The 22,480-nt window shown below is 35.1% G+C and overlaps 1 protein-coding gene across 2 annotated transcripts; it reads left to right on the forward strand.

Annotated features, from left to right (window-relative positions):
- Positions 1-3,037: 3,037 nt before the first annotated feature.
- Positions 3,038-14,387, forward strand: LOC130632680 (nuclear receptor subfamily 2 group F member 1-B-like). Of its 2 annotated transcripts, XM_057444494.1 has the most exons (6): positions 3,038-3,686; positions 5,078-5,227; positions 11,313-11,466; positions 11,918-12,093; positions 12,604-12,888; positions 13,541-14,387. In XM_057444494.1, exons 1-6 carry the CDS (start codon positions 3,509-3,511, stop codon positions 14,188-14,190), a joined length of 1,593 nt encoding a protein of 530 aa, XP_057300477.1. In that variant the 5' UTR covers positions 3,038-3,508; the 3' UTR covers positions 14,191-14,387. The 2 variants fall into 2 exon arrangements, with proteins under 2 accessions (XP_057300477.1, XP_057300478.1); XM_057444495.1 differs by lacking the exons at positions 3,038-3,686; positions 5,078-5,227 and adding an exon at positions 9,255-9,554.
- Positions 14,388-22,480: the final 8,093 nt, after the last annotated feature.

The raw sequence follows: 22,480 nt of genomic DNA on the forward strand, positions 1-22,480 counted from the left end.
TGTTTGTTTTCGGATATTCCCTTGAAGATACATTAATGGTAGCTACTAATTTTCGCCGATATTTCTTTTTGCGCTTGATTTGCGAAATTTGTACGCGGGAAAAATTATTACCCATACTATTCGCGAAAATTCTGAGAGTAAAAGATCGCAATCACACAAAGAGGAAAATGCTGACACCAGAAATAGAAAGGTTTGTGGAGCCAAAAAAATGATTAAATAAGATGTCGATAAGTCGATATATATTTTCTTTCAAAAAATATCTAATAACATTTCCGTCATTTGCGAAAATTCATACCGGCGAAATGTAATTCTTTCCACTCGCAAATATGTACCCGCAAAAATTACTACGCGTTTTTTTCATATAGAAGATTATGTGTTTGTTCAAAAAAATGATCGCACACTCTTTTGGAATTCTTAATACAGTAGAGTCTCCATAACTCGAACCTCTATTACTCGAACGTCTCCTTAACTCGAACGAATTCGTTGGCACTGTGAAAATTTCCTAATAAACTCTTACAAAAAAACCTCTACTACTCGAACCTCCATAACTCAAATGTTCCCTTAAGTCGAACAAATTATTTTGTCCCTTAAAGGTTTTTGACTCCATAACTCGAATTTTGTGGCATTTTGAAAAAACTTGATAAGTTTTCCTGATTATTTAACTCTTTATCATTTTCATATTTTAATGTTTACGTGTGTTGTGGTCCTTATATTGTTCGAATGCATGATTCGAATGTTTTGTTTGTGTTTCGAAAGACAACGCTTTCTCAACCAATTTTCAAAAACAGAGTTTCATAGCAATCTGACAATAGTGTCTGCGGCAGGGTCAAAAAGAAGTAGAGCCGATAACAAGTCCTGTAAAATAAAATACAGTGCCCTCAAAGAGCTTGAAAAAAGGAACTCGCCGTCCTTGAGGACCTAAGCGTTTTCTCGGAATTTGGGGAAGAAATGTTTGCTTCCCTAAAGGACTTGAATAAAAACATCAAACGGGATTATGATGATACTTGTAAACAATCAATTATAACTGACTTTTTCCAAACATTTGAGCAAAGAGCAACTAAAACGCTGAAATAAACGGATGTATTTCACCAACCCAGAACCCTCAATAAGTAAGACTACGTACTTAATATACTGTTTTTGTTCATCTGGTAAGCAAATAAGGGAAAAATTTTGAAAAAACTTGAAAACCTCTACTACTTGAACGTCTCCTTAACTCGAACAGTTTCCTTTTCCCCCTGGCCGTTCGAGTTATGGAGACTCTACTGTATTATGAAATTATTTTTTATGATTTATTGAACGTTAAATAGACTAGTATTAAACTGACCTACAATGCACGAATAAATTGCTCGGACAAAATAGTTGTCACGGACTTGGACAGTTATTAGCATGAAATTATGTGGGCGTTACCGTTGAGGTTTTTCCTTGAAAAAAAGTATTGTCCGTAAGTTAGCACCCATTGGATTTGTATATATAATATATATTGTATTAAAAAAAAGAAATTGTAATATTACTTCCATGAATATAGACTTCATGTGATTATATAATATGTTGGTAATTGTCACAATTGCCGTTAGAACAAAGTGACTACATACACGCTTCTTTATATAGTGTTTTTTCGTTTCAACCTCAGTATTCTTAACTTTTTGACAAATCTTAGCTTTAAGTATTCTTAAAAATATTCTTAAGATAGCTACAGCCGGAAAGCATGTAATTACCCTTAATATGCTTAAAGATGGTTAAAAAAAATGTGTGAAATTAAAAGAAAATAAACATACAGTATAAGAAATTAAACTTCTAATCAAAATTCGGCTTCACACAAATTTTCATATCTATAACAAAAAGGTCGAGCCTGGGTATATTCTTAGGATATTCTTAATTTTTAACCCATTTATCAGCCTCGATGTTCCTATAGAGTATATTCTTATAAAATAAAAGCGTGTATATATTTTATAGAAGATAACAATATTTTTTCACGAGCTTCTCTCTACCTGTATCGCAGTTGTTGGCTTCTTTATCTTCTGTATGAAATTTTGCGCTTTTAATTGGTTAGTTAAAATGATGCAGCAAAAAAAAAAAAGATAAAATGCTACAACCTATGCGCAGCGCTGTATTTATGCTGCATGGTTCATGCAACATTAAAAACTGTAGCATGAAATCAAAATAATTTTATTTTGTGCAAGAGTATTTTTTCGTCGAATTAGCTACATTGCATGAATAAAAGAGGAGAAAATATGCCAGTACCATGATGCAATTTTGTTAGCGCATGAAAAGATCGCATCGTGGCCCCAGTGCCTAACGATATATGATACACTCAAATCGAATATTAAGTTTCCTCTTATGAGTTTCCAGGAAATATTAATTCATTTGTTGCTTAGCAACCAATTTGACTTCAGATTATTTTTACAATAAGCGGACTGGTCACTAAGTTGTTAAAACATTGTTTGATGGTTCATTTTTGCGATTATGTTGTATTCACTGAATATGCGTTACGCATTTGCTCATCCCGAAGAATTATGCTCAAATTGAGTGGGACTTGCTAAGTCTTAAAATAATTGAATTACCATAGCAACTGCTCTCCATTGCAAAAATTTCAGTTGAAAATTTCTTTTTTTTTTGCTATTGTTTTGTTGTTATATTTATAGCGTCTCTTCGATCTAGCTGAAAGTCTTCAAATTTTTATTTATTTTACATTTTTTAAATGAAAAAAGGACAAAAATATGCAACACTTCTTTGATTCGAATGATAAAATGGTTGTTTTTGGTATTGTTCAGTTGCATTATTTAATTCCTTCAAAGAATTCATGAAAGTATATCACTGCAAAAAAAGCCTTTTTCCATCCGAAACAATATTTAGGCTATAAATTTTTACCAATAAGTTAAAAATCGATGATGTGATAATCAATAATTTCTCTGCGATGGAGTGCATCAAAATCATTCATTAGGGATGGTTTATAATTTAATTAATGAGTACCTACATCGAGTGTCTACGCTTTCTAATTTTCTTGCGTTAGTTTATGTTACGAATGTTTCGAACTATTTCGTTTTTGCACACGCGAAATCAAACTTAACCAAGATTGTGTTTTGCAAAAAACGAGCTGAGCAGCTAAAAAATTAGCAGCAAGTGCAGAAGACGAAAAAATATTTACATACAGAAGGCTGCTAAGGAATGCACCTACCCAAATAGCTGCCATATCTTGCAAAACTTTTCTCAGATGCAACATACTTTTGCACATCGGTGGTAGTACTTAGATTTCCGATATTCACGCATGCATATTGATGGACTATCTCACAGTAATTATTGGTAGAACATAACAGCTATATCCGCCATTTTTAGCATTTGCAAAGAAGAAGTCTGCTTCATAGCATATTAGATGTGTTCCATCAAATAATACAACGAAAAACAGAGTTTAAATTAGATGTTGTGTGGAGTTGCAACAGGATTATAAGGCTGTGTGTACACTATTAAAAAGAGTTTGAGGTGGTATACACACTACCACGGAAAAACTTATATGGCAGCTTGGGTTTCTCCGTTACCTACGAACCAACGAAATGGTGTAGCATTACATAGCGCGGTAGGAAGGAGTGTTATTTTCAATTCAGATGTGAAGAACAAACTTGCAAATGTGGAGTGCGCAGTTTGTGGAGATAAAAGCTCGGGAAAACATTATGGAGTTTTTACTTGCGAAGGTAAAAAAATTTAACCTATTTTTGTAAGTTTCGAAATTCGCACTCTTTATCACAAACTTAAATTTAAAACATCCTGCGGACAATCTCGTCCCCGGAGCTTCTTTTTTTAGCTGATATACGTTTCACGGAAAGTGAAGAAGGAACCCTGGAAACGAGACTTTCCCTTGCGTTTTATTAGACAACGAAAATATAAAACAAATTAAGAAGCCCTAAGAATTAGGCTTCTCCTTCTAGGTAATCTAATTAAAATATATCTTCTGCAGCCTCGTACCTAAAAGCGTATTTATACCGCGGCCGTAATTGGGGGAAAAATAGCAAAAAGATATAATAAAAAGTTCTAAGGGACGTGTCGTTATCTAAACTTGTGCGATACGTGTCTACAATTTGGCTTTAGAGAACACCCTCGTCCCCAGGGTTTGTTGACCGACGTCAAAGTCGCTATCGTAGCCGGCCTGGATGTCAAAAAAGCTGGGGACGAAGTTGCTTAGAAAAATAAATTCTGTGAAACTAGGAATAACACAGCAATACCATAAGCGACAATAAATGCTTTTTTCAAATAAAAAATAAAGACCTGATTTTAGTGTTTATTTGGTACTTCCAGAACTTATTTATACATTGTGAGAGTGTTAAGACTATAAAGGATACTGTACAAAAGCCAACCTTCTTTCTTTTTGAGTTTTTTTTGTTTTCTGGAAGCGAGTGTTAAGATGTTGTCACATTTAGGCCATCAAAAATTAGGCTCAATGAAAAATTTATATCTATATTTAAATGTTCGTGATTGGTTTAGAAAATGCCAAAACAATATAATTATATAGTTATAATCAAAAAATAAAAACCAAAGTTGTGGATTGCCAGGAACCTATTCTTTTATATAAAACGTGTAAAACTTTGTAATAAATGGATAAAATTTATAAATCTTAATTTTGCAAAGACTAATTCCCAGTTAGTGACTTCCTGATGTAATCGTCGCTCCATATCTCCGTTAGTTCTACTTCTTACTCGCCCCAATTTTCTTCGTCATGGTCGACAAAGTTTGAACCGGTAGCTTCTACGCAGAATGGAATCCACCGTCACAATTGTTTGTACTTTTGTTAACTTCGTCCTCGTGGCTCTTTTACGGCTATGACATTCTGACCAATGGCTTTATATACGAGGTTCTACTTGTTATTAATGCCTTATTCTTAGTAATTCTTGCGTATATTTATTTTTGCAAATTCGCGACAAAATCTGTTATTTTTGGATTGTGAAAACTACTTTAATGCTTGCATATATTAAGATTATCGTTTGAAGTAGCAGTTGTTGTAGTTGTTGTTGTTCATATTGTCGTTGTTCTTGTTATTGTCGTCGTCCTTGGTGATTCATTTGATATGTAATATTTTTTTGGATCTTAGGTTGTAAAAGCTTTTTCAAGCGAAGCATTCGACGCAACCTAGCTTATTCATGTCGCGCATATCAAAACTGTGCAGTAGATATCAATCATCGAAACCAGTGTCAATTTTGCAGATTGAAAAAATGCGTCAAAGTTGGAATGAGAAAGGACGGTTAGAATTTTGTTTTATTTTTTGATTGATTGATTAACTGATTGACTTCTTAGCTGTAATACCTTTTAATTGCATCGTTGTGAGGATGTTAAAGGAACGTACTATGCCGTTGTGTAGGTGTATTGTGTTGGCGAGCGCGTTCTTGCTAAGGTGTACCCATGTCTCAAAAAAAACCCGACAAACTCGGCAAAAGGGTCCTCTTCTTTGTATGAGGGTCATGGAGTAATTTGATCTTATCAGCGCAGCGCCGGTAGGGAACAAAGGCCTTAGGACGTGTTCGCGGAAGTGCATTTACAAAGTTTTAGAGCGGTATGCTGGTAGTAACATCGAACTTTTTGTAAAGCATCATTTAAAAAAAATTAAAGGAGAAGTAAGCGTGTTTCTCATATTCAAGATAATGTAGTGGTGAACAATTTATTGGATTGAGGTTAACAGTCAAAGTTAAGAAAGACGTAGGATATTTAAAAGAGTGTTAATTTTTTCTGATATGTGAAAATGTTGGTATTTGTTTTGTAACAACTTGTTCACAAAGATATATTAACAAGCTATTTAACTAAGTGTGCAAACACACATTGATGTAATGAATAGCCTGGTAATAAAGGAGGTAAATATTAGCAGATAAATATTACATATAATGCGACAGTTTAGTACCCAGTCTTCTTTTAATTTTATAATAAACTTCTGATGGAAAAGGGTGACTTACGAGGTTGCATTTAAGTGTGATTGTGTAAATGCGTGTACTACATGGAATCATTTCCAGATGTGTGTTTTGTTGGATACATGACAGTTGCATACTTCATAGTGTTTCAGTACAGTATACACTCGATGTGTTATGTTTTGTGCTGTTTTTGGTATCTCTTTGATACATACATAACCTGCACCGTTTTGAAGTTCATTTACACATCATGTGGCCGTCACTGTAAACAAAATTGGTCCTGTTATTTAATTTGATTGTTATTCGGTTGTTCTTACTGTTATTGTCGTCGTTGCCGTTGTTGTCATCGTTGCCGTTGTTATCGTTACCGTTGTTGTTGTAATTGTCGGCGTTGCTGTCGTTGTTGTCATCGTTCCCGTTGTTGTTGTTGTTGTTGTTGTCGTCGTTGCCGTGGTTGTTGTTGTTGTCGTTGTTGTTTTTGCCGTAGTTGTCGTTGTTGTTGTCGTTGTTGTTGTTTATATCATACATTTCTTTCATAAGCATAACGCTTCTAAGAATCCCAGGCTTAGCCCCCCCCCCCCCCTCCCCCTCCCAAGAAAGACATCCTAATCATAACGATGAGTTTTTTTCGATAACTATTTCTTTTGGAATCATGCGAAAAAGTTTCTCACCAACGAAAGAATTGTGATCAGAAAACCAACCCTGAAAAAAAGCAAGTTTTTTGACTACAACAATTTTTTGACGTCGTTATTAAGTAATCCTTGAAAAAGGTTTATTTTTATAAATAAACATAATAACAGCTGCCAATCAAAATGTGACCACTATTGAAATGTGACCACTATTGAAATGATTGGCATACTATTGAATAGCAAATTGAAAGCAATCCAATGCTTGTAAGAAGGAGAGGTGAAGGGAGAGTTGTCATCGTGTCGATTCTACTCTCACGTTCTTCCCAATCTTTCAACTTGACGTTGTTGTGTAAGTTTACGTAGTCGTCGCGACATAATCATAGGAAAATCGTTGTTGATGACACTGTTGTTGTTATTTTTGTTGTTGTTGTTGTTGTTTATGTTATTGTTGTTGTTGTTGATGTTGTTTAGGGTTCACACAGACAATAAAAAACTTTTTACAGTTTTTACAGCATATAAAGCTCTTACTTAAATTCATCTTAACATATCGTTATTAGCGTGACCTCTCATTTTTTATTACGGTATGTATTTATTAAGAATGCTAATAAGCTTCTCAAAATGGCTTTTGTATTTTGTTCTGGCAGAAAGAAAGAGAAGGCGAGGTGAAGTCTTAAGTATGTATGAATAGACAAATCATAAGATGGTAAAAGCGAACTTGGACAAGGGGATAAAAGGTGGAAAATGCTAAATGTTTTAGTAAACATACTCCCCTAGTTTACGTCGTTGCTACAAAAATAAGGCTTGAAAAGAGACTTTTTATTGTATTGCATTAGATTCTTTAAATTTGTGCATTTAGTTCTGTAATGCAAGAAATAATAGGTTGCTGTTAAACTGTTGATCCTAGCGCTATGGCTATTAATTATTTTATCGTATCCGTGGTTTTATCATCGGTCGGTGCGTTGTTATCAATTTCTTTGTTAGCTCTTGTAGTACGAGCTGACCATGGAAGACCAAATTTTATATTAGTAAGTTTAATCGTAGTAAGTGTGATACAGCAACTCGCATTTATTTGCTTGTGGAGTGTGAATATATACTACTTGGAATGCAAAAATCCTGTAGAGCGAACCGTGTTTATCATATGTACAGAGTTCTATCAACTATTTATATTCAGCTTAGCTTGTGTAACCGTTGATCGATTTATTGCGTTTTATAAACCATTTATATACCGTCGAGTGGTCACACTGTACAGGGTTTTACTAAGTTATTTTGGCGTTTTTGTTGCTACAATGGCCGTGCGTATTCCATTCTTCATGCATCCACGGATATCGATTTCATACTTAATTTATATCGATATTGCGCACGAATGTATTTATATCATCGTTCAACCGGTAACTTATTTTTACATGTATCGAAACTGGCAAGCGAGAAACCGTCGACTGTCGTATTCAACATCGTCACTTTCACATGTCGATCGCAAAAACAGAGAAGAGAGACGTTTCATGTTCGTATCTGCGACAATATGTCTCATTTGCTTTATACAGCTTATAACTGACTTGTTGTACGGGATATTTGAGTTAACTCTACCAACGGAAAATGAATCCATGGTTTCATACGCTAGCAATATATTATGGATAGCGATTGTTATAATTACACCAGTATTTTACGTTGCAGTGCGACCAAGCATTAGACAATATTTAAAAAAAATAATAACAAAATCAGCCAAGCCGAGGTCACACGAACTAGGAGTTTTACGTATGGAAAGTGGGCAGAATAAAGTAGCTCCAATTCAAACTGGAAAAACACAGTACATTCACAGGAAGGATGTTAAACAAATTGCTACCTAACGTAGGCTAACTAAATCCACAACAAGTGAGACGCCCTAAATCAATACCTAATGTACGCCCGCTTGTAGTGGCGTTATTTCCAGATCTACATAAAAAATTGGGACAAATATGTTTTTTAGAGCTATTAGAGCTATCAAAATGAAATTCTAATGCACAGTTAGAAAGCCTGCCAAAATAATGTTTTTATAGAATAGATCTTTTTCACTGTTACAATGCTAGGTTATATTTTACTTCGGTTATTTTCTCAGTTCCCCCTTTTTTTGCCAATTCACGAATTAATTTAATGTTGTCCTAATTTCACTTAGCCATTGGAGTAACAAAAATGTGTATTGTAAAATTGCGTTACTTGTACTAGGGCGTTAAAATTCACCGCCCTTTAAGAGTGTACGACTTGTAACCCGGAAATGATTCTGTCAGCTGGTGTATATTTTTTGTAAGAAAGTTGTTTTTGTTTCAAACTATTTGCAAAAAAATGTGTAGCAGATGAAAAAAGAAAGAAAACTAACCTAGCGAAAGCTGAATGTGTATTCGGCATAACGTGATCTAACACCAAATAATTCTGCATGTTTGCCTTTTTAAGACTTTCTGCCGCCATCTTGATTGACCCCTCGTATTGCGCATGCACCGCGAGTGCATTTTAATTTGAATTTAATACATTTCTAACGGTTGTTTTACATGTTTAACACCAAACACTAAAAGGTCAAACGAAAAACAAGTTTGAACTAAACAGTAAACAAATGAGTACCCACTGACCTTCCTACCCATGCGCGTGATCACTGCGCATGCGTAGATAATTAACGCATGCGTCTTAACATTAGTTTTGTTTACATATGTTCATTTGATGAATAATAAAGGTGTTAATCTCTTGATCTTTACAGATGCTCGCGTTTTGAGTTTATGACCTGACTACATAATGTGGTTACCCAAGATCAAGAAAAAATTATGTTCCTACTATTTAGATAAAAAAATATAATTCAAACAACATCAGTTGGAACGTATTAGGTTATACTGCGGTACATAGGCTAACATATTTTTCTTACTTAAATCAAAGCATTGTATATCTATGGTTTTTCATAATTATTAAGATATAAGATATGGAGAATTTATAATGTGAACTTGGTGTTTGGAGCCGTTTTTTTTGTTGGGTTTTTTTCAGAGGATGCCAGCTTTATTAAAAGATGAATATTTTACAAATGGTGGTAGGATATGTTTCTTCTTTCTTCTTCACACATTTGAACGCGAGCTTAGTTTTCAACCAAGGTTTCTTTACGTACAGCCAAGGATCTGGATTATATGTTTTTTTATAACCATGACATATATAAGTAGCATCCGTAGGCTTAAAATTTTTTAAACATATGCTAAACATTATGTGAAGTTCAAGAAAATGTTGTGAAGTTTTTCTGTTTTTTGTTTCGTGAATAATTTCCCTTTTATTCTTATATCGGAATTAACCAGTGTGTAGTGGAATTTAAATTCAAAATTCAAATGCAATATTTTTTTAAATAAGCATATTATAAGCCTGATCATATGCTTTCCATAGGCAAACTCCAATGATATAATAATAATTTTTTTACCATTAAGCATAACCTAAGCATACTTTGAGCCTAAAAAAGTAGTTTTCATAAGCGTCCTAAAGCATCATTTTGAAATTTTAATTCCTTATAAAATACAGATGTATATTTAGATATCATATGATAGCTATCTCCCCACATTACGCGAACTTATGGCGGAATTCTTTTTTCACTAGTAATAGCTTAAGAAGCACAACCTCGTTCTCAGGACCTGTAGCGCTCGTAATTATAAGGATATCTTATTAAAATCATAAATGCCCTAGTATTTTTGATATCACAGATGGTTTCGGGACTCGAAGTGAAATGTGATTTGCCAGGCATGTTACATAGATAAAAAATTTGTATAAATGATTTTTTTTTTAAACACAATCTATATTATGATACCTGCCTGCCTATGAGTCACTCAAATTGGTACCACAAGTAGCGAGACGCAGACGGTGTGCAGTACAAAAAGAACGAGCGATTTCGTGGATTTTTCCATGTGCCGCCGACTAGTCTGCTAATATAACAGCGTCGTACATATTCCGGTCACCACATTTCGGGCACAGCTATTTCGTGCATTCTTACAACAAAGTAGCTATCCGGCTGACATTTTGAAACACACAAAGTTATTATTACGAAGAATCGGTTAAAAAAATTTAGTGCAATTTTTTACTACAAACGATCAAGTTTTTCTACAGATCAGGTACTAAAAGACATCGGTTGAAATAGGGTCCCAACCACCCACGGTTTAATTAACCTTTGGGTAATTCATGATATCACATTTATAAATTAAGTTCTTAGAACACAAGCGGCTACTGAATGTGTTCAAACGCTCTGTATTATTCAGTATTTTGGGATGGTCTCTTTCTTAAGGAATAACAAAATTTGAAGAAATAATAATATAAATAATAGATATAATGATTGGAATTTTTTTGAAAAACATGAGATTAATCGTGACACACATCGGAAAAAAAATTTAAGTTTTGGATCGACATCTCTAGACTATGTACACATCTCCACAATAAAAATATTGTTGAAACTTTAGATAAAAGTAACATGCTTATCAATTCATGGTTTAAGTTCGCTTCAGGGAGTACTTTCTTCACCGCATTCTTGTCAAGATCAGAGTGTTCTTAATTTTCAATTTTTTGTGATGGGCCTCATTTTGTAATTTTAACTTTCTAAAGATGGGCCCCGGTTGCAAGGATGATATTTATACTCGATGTAACCAAATTAGTTTGATATTTCATGCTTTACCAAGTTTTGAAAAGAATTTTTGAAATTACATCCATTTTTTTGTAAAACAAAAATTAAGGGAAAGCTGAGATACCATAAAGAAAATGTTCAACGAGAAGTGTCTAACAACAATATGTTTTCTGTAACTGTTTTACCGTATCTTTTTAGCTGTGCAAAAAGGCCGAATGCCTCGTTCACCTATCGAAGGTCAAATGGTTGATCAGTTGGTTAGTATGAACAATCAAGTCACGGGAACACACCCTCAACATCAAAATATATCTACATACACAAATTTATTGTTAAGGGCGGATAATTTAGTCAGGTAAGTTAAACCCCTTGGTTTAACGCACGCTGTCTCAATTAATTTAATTTAGGTATGGAATGCCCTTAATCTTTAACGTCTCCTCATCTCGAAGAATAATTTGATTCCTTGCCGGATCATTCCCTTTTTATCTTTTTCGTTCCTTTTGAACACGTATTTTAACGCTTTTTCCACTTTTACCCTCTCTATCTCTCTTAAACTCTCTCCATCAGGAACAAATGTTCCGGTCTGTTGGGCGTTGACATGTAGAGGGCACAATTTACCTTAGTGTATCGTTTCACACAAGGAGTTAATTCCCGGCTAGCGTGTTCTCAGAGATGACTCACTTTGGAAAATTCTAGGTTATTTTATTATATTAAAATGACGAGGTTTTCTGTATGAAATTTTTTTCAACGAAATATTTTTGTTCAAAATTAGCCATCTAGGTATTATATTTTCTTTCCTCATTTAGATTACAACAACAACAACAACAACAACAACAACAACAACAACAACAACAGCAAACTTTCACTATCCCTTCAAATAATCCTATTGCAAATAATTTTGGTGACAACGGTGCAAACGAAGTGCCCACACGCTTACTTTTAAATGCAGTGGAATGGGCACGAAATGTGCCGTTCTTTTCAGGTATGTTGCCTTGACACTGTTGTCATCTGTCCTTGCTCCAAAGTCTATTCCAGCAAATATTTTTTTCTGAAAAATTCGCGGACAGTAATTTTCGCTCTTGTAAAATGGCACTAAATTCTTGCGTTTTCGCGAATTTAAAATTAAGATTTTGCGGGAATTGATTTTAGCTGATGATTAGTCATGTTTGTTAATATTTATCATAAAATCAACCTCAATCCCAGAGACTGTATCGTATGATATAAGCGTTCGAAAGACAATGGAAGTGGATCTCCTAATACTTTTAAATTTTTAGAATTTCGCGGAAATAAATTTCGCATTTTACAAAAGAATTTAATCAAAACTTAATTACACTATTTTTTTAAAAAGCTCAAAACCGCAATACGAAACTTCCTGGCAATGAAGTATAGTTAATAGTTATGAGTCTTCTTGACCTACAACTATTAAGTTAACTTCATTAACAAAAGTGATATCTGGGCAACAAAATATATACTATTATTTTTAATTTTTTAGCGCTTCCATCGTCAGATCAAATGGCATTGTTGAAGTCTTCATGGAGTGAACTCTACATTCTAAGCACGTCGCAACATTGCGTCACTTATCAAATGAACGCCAGAAATTTAACGCCGGTACAACTGAACGACGATCAACGAAAACGAATGCCTTACGACGACAATATAACGATATCTAACGATCATTCATTTAAAATGTTTGAAGAACTCGTCGAAAAGTTCAAACACATGCAAACAGATCCAGCTGAATTTTCATGTCTTAAAGCCTTAGTGTTGTTCAATCCAGGTACGTTTTATTTGCAAAGTTGCCAAAAAAAGCCACTTGTCTTGTACCTTCTGAATCATTCCTCATTAGGAAGTTAAATTTGACGAGTTTTTATAATAAAGTTCAGGCCAGTCTAAAATTTTTTGATATGATGTCACGTTTGTAACTATGGTTACTCAGCGGCTTAGAGATGGTTAAGGAAATGATTGGACAAGAAAATGTTTTTCTTCAAAATTCCTTAACAAAGTCATATTTTAGTCTTTTTTTCGTTAACAAGTAATATTTCTCATCTAAATCGTTTTTCTCAAACCAACCACATTCTATATTCCTCTGTTTTCGCCTTTTTCAGCTACAGAGATATATGATGATATCATCTTGGAGTGAATGACGTCATTCAATTTTTTTTTCGCAATTATCTAAGTTTTGTAGTACTACAATGTCGCTTTTGCTACTTTAGGAGACAGGGGTTAGCCCCGCCCCGGATTTTTTTGGCTTTTAAAAAACCCGGTCTAATCGGGGCCAACAATCCAACCAATTGCGAAATGTAAAATTGTTAGAAATCATCGAGGCTTTTTATAGTTCTCGTAAAAACTGAAGCTACATCAAGTTCAACGTGTAAGAAAAGCTAGCTTCTGTTGAACCTCATTTAATTTTTTGTTATTTTGTATCGTAGATTCTCCTGGCATCGGAAATCCTTCTTTAATAGAAAATCTTCAAGAAAAAGCACAAGGAGCTCTTGAAGAATACTTACGTCAGCATACGTCATCAAATTATGCTAACCGTTTTGGTAAATTGCTCCTAAGACTTCCAGCTTTAAGTTTAATACGTCCGAACACTATTGAATCGTTATTTTTTTCTCGTGTGGTTGGCAGTCACAATATGGACAGTTTGGTTGGATCGATGCTTATATACGGTGGGAATAGCAATAACAATATGCCGATTATTAATGGTAGTATGCAAGTCAACAATGGGTATAATATAAGTTTAAATGCACCGAATCTAAATGCTCACTTGAGTAGCTTAACTGGACTTGGCTTGATAAATCCAAGTTTAAACTTTTCACATAACAATAATGTCGCCATGAATAATACTATTAACAATATGAATAATTTACCGAATGGAATTTCGCCGTTTAATGGGATGCAAATTCCTTATCAGCAAAATACTTTGGGTAATGGAAACTTGAGTCCGTACAATGTTGGAATTATAAATTCGCACACGATATCAAATATGAGTAGATCATCTGCCAACTCATCGTCAAGTTCAGAAGATCAAAATTCGCCGCAGAAGACTTTTGTTAAAACAGAAAGTCCACCTAGGTAGACTGTCGACCCGTTGCTGGAAGGTGGCTAAGAAATAAAAGTGGAATAGCAAGCGACATAAAAAATCCCTTTTTACTGAACGGCAAAAGAAATGCGTCGTGCTACCATGACAACATCGTGTCGACAATAGCGCCGTCGAGTTGTCAAAAACAGCAACATCAAGACGTCGAAAATGGCACCTGAGCAACTTACTAAAAATATTTAAAAAAAATTCCTGTTATAATAAATAAATAGAAAACAACGTAAAATACCTCGAGTGAAAAAACAAAACTGAAAAATATCTGGTGAAATATCAAACGGATATCCAGTAAAATATCGAGTGAAATATTGAGTAAAATGTCGAATGATGTCATATTTGTCGTGGTCAATATGTTATGTCAGTTTTCAATATTTAAGTGTGTAAACCACTAATTTAAAAAAGTATATATATATTTATTTTTATGACTGAAAATTTAAAATAGATTATATTTTTGTAAACCAAAAAATAGATATTTATAAACATTTATATTGCATACAAAAAGAATTTAGAAATCACTGTTTCCGTTAGGTCCTCAAAGAAATTTGTTAAAAATATTCTTTGCAAATTTTGTGCAAGCAGTTCAAAAAATCTTTCTACCTCACACAGGCTTCTGAAATGAAACAAAAAGGACTGGAATTGAAATTGTCGTTTAGAGAGACTCTTTTTGCACTTGTTGATGTGACATACATGTAAACTTATTGACTGTAAAAAAGATATTTTTTTAATGTTAAATATATATAAATATATCCTTACATCTTAAATTTTCATTGACCAAATTAATTGTCCCCTCCAACTTAAATTAAGAACCCCCTTCTCCAAGACAACTCTCTCACTCCATGTTAACGGGGGAAACGAAGGAGTTTCTGGATAGTGAGGTGTTAAAGTTATAAGAACGAGGGAGTTGTCTGGATAGTGAGAATTCTTGTGTTAAAACCATAAGAAACGAAGGAGTTATCTGTATACTGGGAACTCCTGTGTTAAAATTATAGTACTGAAAACTCTAACTTCCTGAAGTATTATTTCGAGGTTTTTTAAAGACCCCCAACCACAAGGGGACTAAGCCGTCGAATATTTTAGCTACTTTAAGGGTGTGAGAGCAACTGGTTCGTAATTTCTGATGTACACCTTGATCTCCATCTTCTAGATTATTTGTTAAAGTTGTTTCTCCAAATAATCTTCAATTGATACTTTGCACTTATTTAAGAAGATTGCAGGCGCATCATCTGTTCCAAAAGCAGTGGGTTGATTTTTTTGGATTTTTTTGATGAAGTCGTCCTCAGGGAAATAGAAATCAAAGTCTTCTAATCACGAGTGTTCATCTGATTGATGGTGATTTAGAAAACTGTAATCTGTTTTCGGTAAAGTAAACACTGATCTGTTTTGGTTTTAAAGAATATTTGCAATTCCATAACAATCTGATTTGAAATACTTTCTTGTCAAATTTCTTAAGGTGCAAACTTTTGTTTTGGTTTTGCTAAATCTTTTTGTATACGAGTAGAAATATTTACTAGCTTTCAGGGCTTGTATTGGTAAAGAGACGTAAATGACTGACTATCTTTGTCCCCTTTGGAGATTTTTGACGTCACTCTCATGTATCATATTAACCATTATTTATGCTTGTGGAGCAAACATTTTAGTTGATTGATCATAGCTACAATAAAAACTGAAATAAGTGTCAAGCAAAATTGCTCACCTGGCTATGCGCAAACACGTGAATTGATACAACTAAGTTCATCATAGGTTGTTGATGTTTTCCTTACAGGAACACACAAATTGTCAAGAAATTCCTTCCCAGTGCATTTTACTATAGATAAAACGTTTAATAGCTTTTTCTTGCAGCTAGCTGTTGTGTTTAGATGTATCATCTGATGGTGTATGAGGTACTTTAACTCACCACATTTGTATACGTCAGGGGCGCAGCTTCGAAAGTAATCAATCTATGCTTGGATGGAAGAGGTGCATTCCATGCATTCAGGTGAATCTGATTTGGTGGTGACATCGTTGACCGTTGTCTGTGTATAACGCACAGTATTAAAATGAACGTTTTCATAAACCATCAATGCTCCATTGACACCATTTGAAAATTCAGACAAAGGTTCATCACCATTCTATAGAGCAATACATCCACTTGATCCTCCATACTTTGATTTCACCCGGTCTTTTCTAAATAGATTGTATTTTTGTATCTCTAATTCTGGAGCGAGGTTGAAATAGAAAGAGAAAGAGGAACCAAGCAAAATGTTCTTCAAAATTACCAATGAAAAATTAGCAATTTGGCCGAAATACAATACAATTTGCAAGAGAATCTTACCAAGGAATTCTTTGGTTATTTTTGTTGTTGTTGTTGTTTTTGTTTTTTCTCCGGTCCAATGATCTATTTAAATTAATTTGCAAGCGAAAAAAGCTGGGTCTCTGCAATCTCATTCCCAGGGCAATTTTTCCTTTTTGATGAATTTACCTAACCCTAATAACGTCTCATTGGCCACAAAACCCTGGGGATAATGTTGCGGCCTTTGTAAAGTTAAATGATAATCACAAGTAACACTTTCGAGTAGCAAAACATCTGATGTAATATTTTGTTAAGCAAATTCATGCCTTGAAATTGTTTGGTAATACAGATGTAGGAAAGTATGTGACAACTTAGGTAAGACCTTGGAATGTTTGGTTCCATGATTTGTACCTCACTGTTCGCGTCACTTATAAAAAAGCCTAATGAATTATTACCTTTCAATACTGGTTTGAAAATTCTAACAGGTAAATGGTGGGCAAATATTGGCAGAACATCTTAAACTCCTGAAATATTAAAATGATTTTTTTTACCCAGGATAGCCGTTTAACCCTCCTTCACAGGGTCCTGTGAAAAAGCATAGATTTACATATTTTTTCTTTTTTTTCTTTATTAACTGTCTTTCAGGCACTTCCATATTTTAAAATGGCTATTCGTCCTATTAAAATAATAATAATAATATTTAAATAAAGAAATAAGTTATTCTATAAAAAAGACACTGTAAACTGAAGACAAGATTAGCAGAGTTCAAAGTGGCGAAGGATTGAAAGACATAGATATAGATTCTGACGGAGAATTAAGACCAGAACATATGAAAATGAAAATTATACACAAAAATATATAAAAATTTCTCTTTAATAATAGCCGTATTTTGTCTGTCTGTCCGCGGAAACCGCGTCCTGTTGCGGAAACACGAAATGCGATATATAAAGGACGGGCGACCCCGTGGATTTTTCCACGGGTTAACGGCTAGTCTCTTTAATAATAGCCGTATTTTGTCTGTCTGTCCGCGAAAGCCGCGTCCTGTTACGGAAACACGAAATGCGGTATATAAAGGACGGGCGACCCCGTGGATTTTTCCACGGGTTAACGGCTAGTCTCTTTAATAATAGCCGTATTTTGTCTGTCTGTCTGCGATAGGCGAGTCCCGTGGCGGAAACACGAAATGCAATATATAAAGGACGGGCGACCCCGTGGAATTTTCCACGGGTTAACGGCTAGTATATTATAATGCCCGTATACGTCTGTCTGTCTGTCTGTCACGCAAAATGGTAGCTTAGCTGCGCAATAGCGAGAAGCACGCAATGCGGTATAAAAAGGACGGGCGAACCCGTGGATTTTCCACGGGCTAACGACTAGTATACATATATTAAATATATTTACTAATCGACGGGCTTAAGAAATAAACAAAAACAATCGAGCAGATGAACAAAAGTTAAGACTAAGTAGAGCAGAAGAAATCAAAAAAAAAAAAAAAAAAAAAAACTAGGTATGTTGCATAATCAAAATCGCAAGACTATGGTCTAATAAATATTTTTTCAAAAAAGTACGAAATTTTTTGTGATCAGGTTCTTCCCTGATAGCTTTGGGAAGATCATTTAGAAGGCGACTTGTCTTGCCAAGAAACAATTTCTTCGACACATTGATTTCATACTTAGAAATAACTTCGTCAACGCGTTCTACGTCCAGCAATTCTCAACTTGAAACCTTTCAAATACGATGGAGACTGATCCTGGTGAATCGATTTGTAGGCGAGTTTTAAAATTTAAAAGTGTATTTGTTGCTGGATTGGTAGCCAACCAAGTTGTATTACATCCTCGAGCGTGGAATATCTCAGCGTTACAAAAGACGCAATTCTGCATAATAGTTTATAAAGTTTTTTCAGCTGGAATAGTGGCAGGTTCAAAACAATGAACAGCAATAGTGAATTTTCGAAATTAGAAGGGCTTCTGCCAGTTGCTTCCGCAAACGAAATGTTGCTGTGCGATGAAGATAGCGAAGAACGTATAGTTTCGCATAAACTGATTGAGAGAGTTTATTGATATGGGTTTCCAGGTTAGATTTTGATCGAACTGGATGCCAAGAAGTCTGTAAACGGTAACGCGCTCGATCAGTTGGTCCGAGTGGTGGACATGGAATGTTGAATTGTTGGGGTTCATGAGGTCGTGAAGTTTTGCCATTCTCGGGGTTGACAAAAGCATGATTTTCGTTTTTCTGTTATTGAACGCAAGATTAATTGTGATCGACCATTGCTTCAGCTGGTCTAATCGTTGAGTCAAGTTGTTGATTGTAGGTTGTATGTTTATAGTCTTACATTGTTCATAGATACTTGTATCGTCTGCATATTGGATTGTGGTCCGACCTTCGACGTTGTCTTGTAGGTCGACCGTATAAAGGTTACATAGTACAGGACCAAGAATTGAACCTTGAGGTACCCCAAATAACACTGTTCCGTAGTCAAATTGTTTGTCGTCTATCTGAACGAATTGGAGGCGGTCACTGAGGTACGATAACATCAGCATAGCAGCATTGTTGGAAAAACCTATCCTTCCTTAAACAACAGGGTTTTGTAATATATGGTAATATATGTATATATGGTTCTATTCGATATAATCAACGATCTATCTTGCCATTAAATGTTCAAAAAGCTTTGATAAGATCGGTAAAACAGTGACAGGTCTGAATTGGTCTGGAGTAACGGACTGTTCTGTTTTTGGAATTGGTCTTACTTTGCCGATTTTCCACAGCTGATGAAAGGTGTTTTCAGCAATCCCTGTGTTGATGATGTGAGTGCTACAGGGAGGTTGTCATAGCTAGTGGAACAGTCGCTTCGAAGATTTTTAATTTCTTTGAGCACTTGATCGTATGTGACAGGACGAAATTGGAATTCTTTGTCAGCTTCAGTAACGAGGTCTTGAAGAAGGAGTTGAATTTCTTCTTTAGATGTCGATTGCGATCCAAGGATTCTGGGTGCTGTAGATATGTAGTGTGCGTTTAGTTCGGAGGGTTGGATGTTTATAACGTTTTTTTTTGGATGGAGAAATCAGTGGATTAGTTTCCAAACCTCTTTAGGCTTTTTCGATGAAAGAAGTCTGCCGTAAAAAGTCTTTTTGGTGTATTTTATCTGTCTTTTTAGAGCGTTTCGAGCATTTGGAAATTCATTTCAGTCGGCATTCAACTGAGTCTGGTGGGCTAAAGTACGCTTTTCGTGACAAGTTTGTTGTAGGTTGGTGATTTTTAAGTCTTTCATCCAGGGTGCCGGAGGATAGTTGACATTGATTCTCTTCAACGAGACGTCCGATGCACTCAAAGAGCAAAGATGGTTGAGTGTGCTTAAGCTGTCATCGGTACAATCAGTTGCATAAACGACATTGAAAGGGATGGTTGCGGTGTCAGCAACATACGCCGACAGGTCAAAATTTCTCATGCCACGAATGATCTTGTACCGTGGCTCAAATCTAGCTACACGAGTATTGATGCAAGCGAATACAGCATCGTGATCGCTGATTTCTGGTGTTGGAAGAACTTCACAGAATTTCACTTTGCAGGAGGAGTTGGTCGACATGTGGTCGATTAGGGATAATCCTTTTCGTGATGGAAAGTTGACATGCTGAGTGAAGTCTAACGATCGAAGGGTTTCAAGGTCAGAGTCTTTAATTTGAGAGTTCTGCAAAAGATCAATATTGAAGTCATCTGTTATCACCACATTTCCTGACCTGTCGAGAGTAGCGTTTCCAATGATGCGGTCGAAGTTGTCGAGCCATTCTGCTTTTTCTTGGTGTGTGAAGTTCGGCTGGTAGGCAACACAAAGGAGTAGCTTCGAGTGTTTGTTTTTCCCATCGATTTCAACCAATAAATGTTCGAGAGCTGGATTGATAACGATATCCTTGCGCAATTTATGCTTTATATTATCCTTGATATAAACACCTACACCACTTCCACGCTTGTTATCTCGATTATGGTAGTACATTGTGTAACCTTCGATCTTTACGTACTCGAGTAGGAAAGGGTTGTCATTTAGTCAGGTTTTGGTGAGGGTTATCGCATCAAAATTGTACTTGTGTACAAAAAGCACAAATTCGTCGAATGTAGACACCATTTACTGAGTGTTGAGATGAACGATACTAAACAAGTTTCTGTATTGGTTGAAGATTAAACCCCGATGAGTTCATTGCTTGTGAAACACGACATTTAATATTTACAAACAACTGTAAAGCTGCTTTTTAAAGTTAATCAAAATTCCGTCAAAGGCAGGCCATCAGAAACCCGCCGAAAGTAGCATCCATAGATCGCGCAAAACACACAACTGGACATAATTTCAAAATGGCAGACAAGAGAATGACGTATTTCGCTAAATTAAGAAAATATGTCATTCCGCCGGAATGTTCGACTTTCCAAATAAAATGGTGCACATGAAGGAAGATGCTTTATCCAAAATCCGATTCCGTGGTTTTAAATTTAAATTATTATTAGATATACGTCATTCAAATATGACGTGTTGTTGCGTAATACCGAAATGCATTGGGTGCGCATTTAGCAGGGGAGTTCGCGGAAAAAGCCTGGACGCACACGCACGTGTTTTTGAGATTTTGTATACCGTTAAAGTTTTTAACTAAAATAAAACCTTTCGAACTGTAATTATCGTTCAATAATCGAAATAAATAAAACGAATAATGAAAATCTAGAAGGTAAGTTGTCAAAGTTTTTTATTATTATTCTTGGATATTATAAAGAAAAAGTAAAAGCTAGAAATAAATCAAAATCGAAAATTTTTTTCCACTGGATACTTTGTAGATTGTAAAAAGAAGAACAGAAATATATATTTGAATCCATGGAAGATGTCGATGTAGCAGTTAGAAATCTCCGAGATAAAATCATTATCATTTCTCTCTGTTTATCAAAAAGATAAATCATTCGGAGTTGCTGGTGAGTTTTAAGTTATAATAAAAAAAATTGATCTTTTGACCAAGAGAAACAAAAAGCAGTAGTCTTCTTTAAAAAAGAAAATCTTTGTGTGTGTTACCAACTTAATTTTTTAGATATTAATTTAAAAAAACACAAGATTCTCTTCCAAGATATCAAGAACAAGGAGTCACCCCAACAAATCCTTGTTGCCCTGTAACCACATCCTATCCGTCATTAGTGACAATGTCGCAGATGTATCCTGGAAATCTTTATCGTCGCCATACACTTTATCTCCTTTTTTCATCTTGGATCATGAAGTTATTAGCAAGGAGGTTACTTTAGAAGATAACCAAATGTAGAACGATTTTATTGACATTAATGATATCGAAACCGAGTCCGTTTTAATAGATTCTATTCCTAAAATATGTTTCCCAAATAGGTTTAAGGCCTCGTGTTGCAGAGAAATTTAAACCAAATCAAGAGCTTGTCATTCAGTGTATGATAATGATGTACTAGACCATCTTCATGAAACCTTGACTCGGCCTTTAAATGATCTATCATTTCATGCTCCCAAGGAAGACAATTTGGTTTTGGAAAGACCAAAAGTTATAGAGGAACAACATATTTAAGTAAAAAATTCCAACCTCTCCCAAAACCAACACCAAAAAAATCGGCGTTTTCGGGAAGAGTCGGTTTGGCTGATGAAAAAAAAGTTTTCATCCATAATCAACATTGTCTCCAACCTCGTCCCCAGGGCATCTTGTATTTTTTCTGACCCCGGGACGGCGATACATGTTCGTATCGCCGTCCCGGGGTCAGAAAAGATACAAGATGCCCTGGTGACGAGGTTGCATTGTCTCTAAGAAAGAAGAAAATCATGCGACGTCTGTGGTTGAAGAGTTCCCTGAATACGGTCCATCTGTCATTTATGATGTACCAACGGAGCAGGAGCAGTTTAATGACACTGCTGCTCAATTACCAATAAAATCTGGGTAAATCGGGGATCTGGGTAATAAGTGGAAGCCATATTTAATGCCGAAGTATTTTAAAAAAGAGTTATTTTTAAAATTTAAAACCACG

Source organism: Hydractinia symbiolongicarpus, chromosome 1 (assembly GCF_029227915.1).
Source record: "Hydractinia symbiolongicarpus strain clone_291-10 chromosome 1, HSymV2.1, whole genome shotgun sequence".
Taxonomy (NCBI): Eukaryota; Metazoa; Cnidaria; class Hydrozoa; order Anthoathecata; family Hydractiniidae; genus Hydractinia; species Hydractinia symbiolongicarpus.

Coding starts and splice junctions, on each gene's coding strand:
- LOC130632680 (XM_057444494.1), top strand. CDS start 3,509: ATGGCAGCTTGGGTTTCTCCGTTACCTACGAACCAACGAAATGGTGTA. Junction 11,467..11,917: donor AGGGCGGATAATTTAGTCAG/GTAAGTTAAACC, acceptor TTCCTCATTTAG/ATTACAACAACAACAACAAC. Junction 12,094..12,603: donor AAATGTGCCGTTCTTTTCAG/GTATGTTGCCTT, acceptor TTAATTTTTTAG/CGCTTCCATCGTCAGATCAA.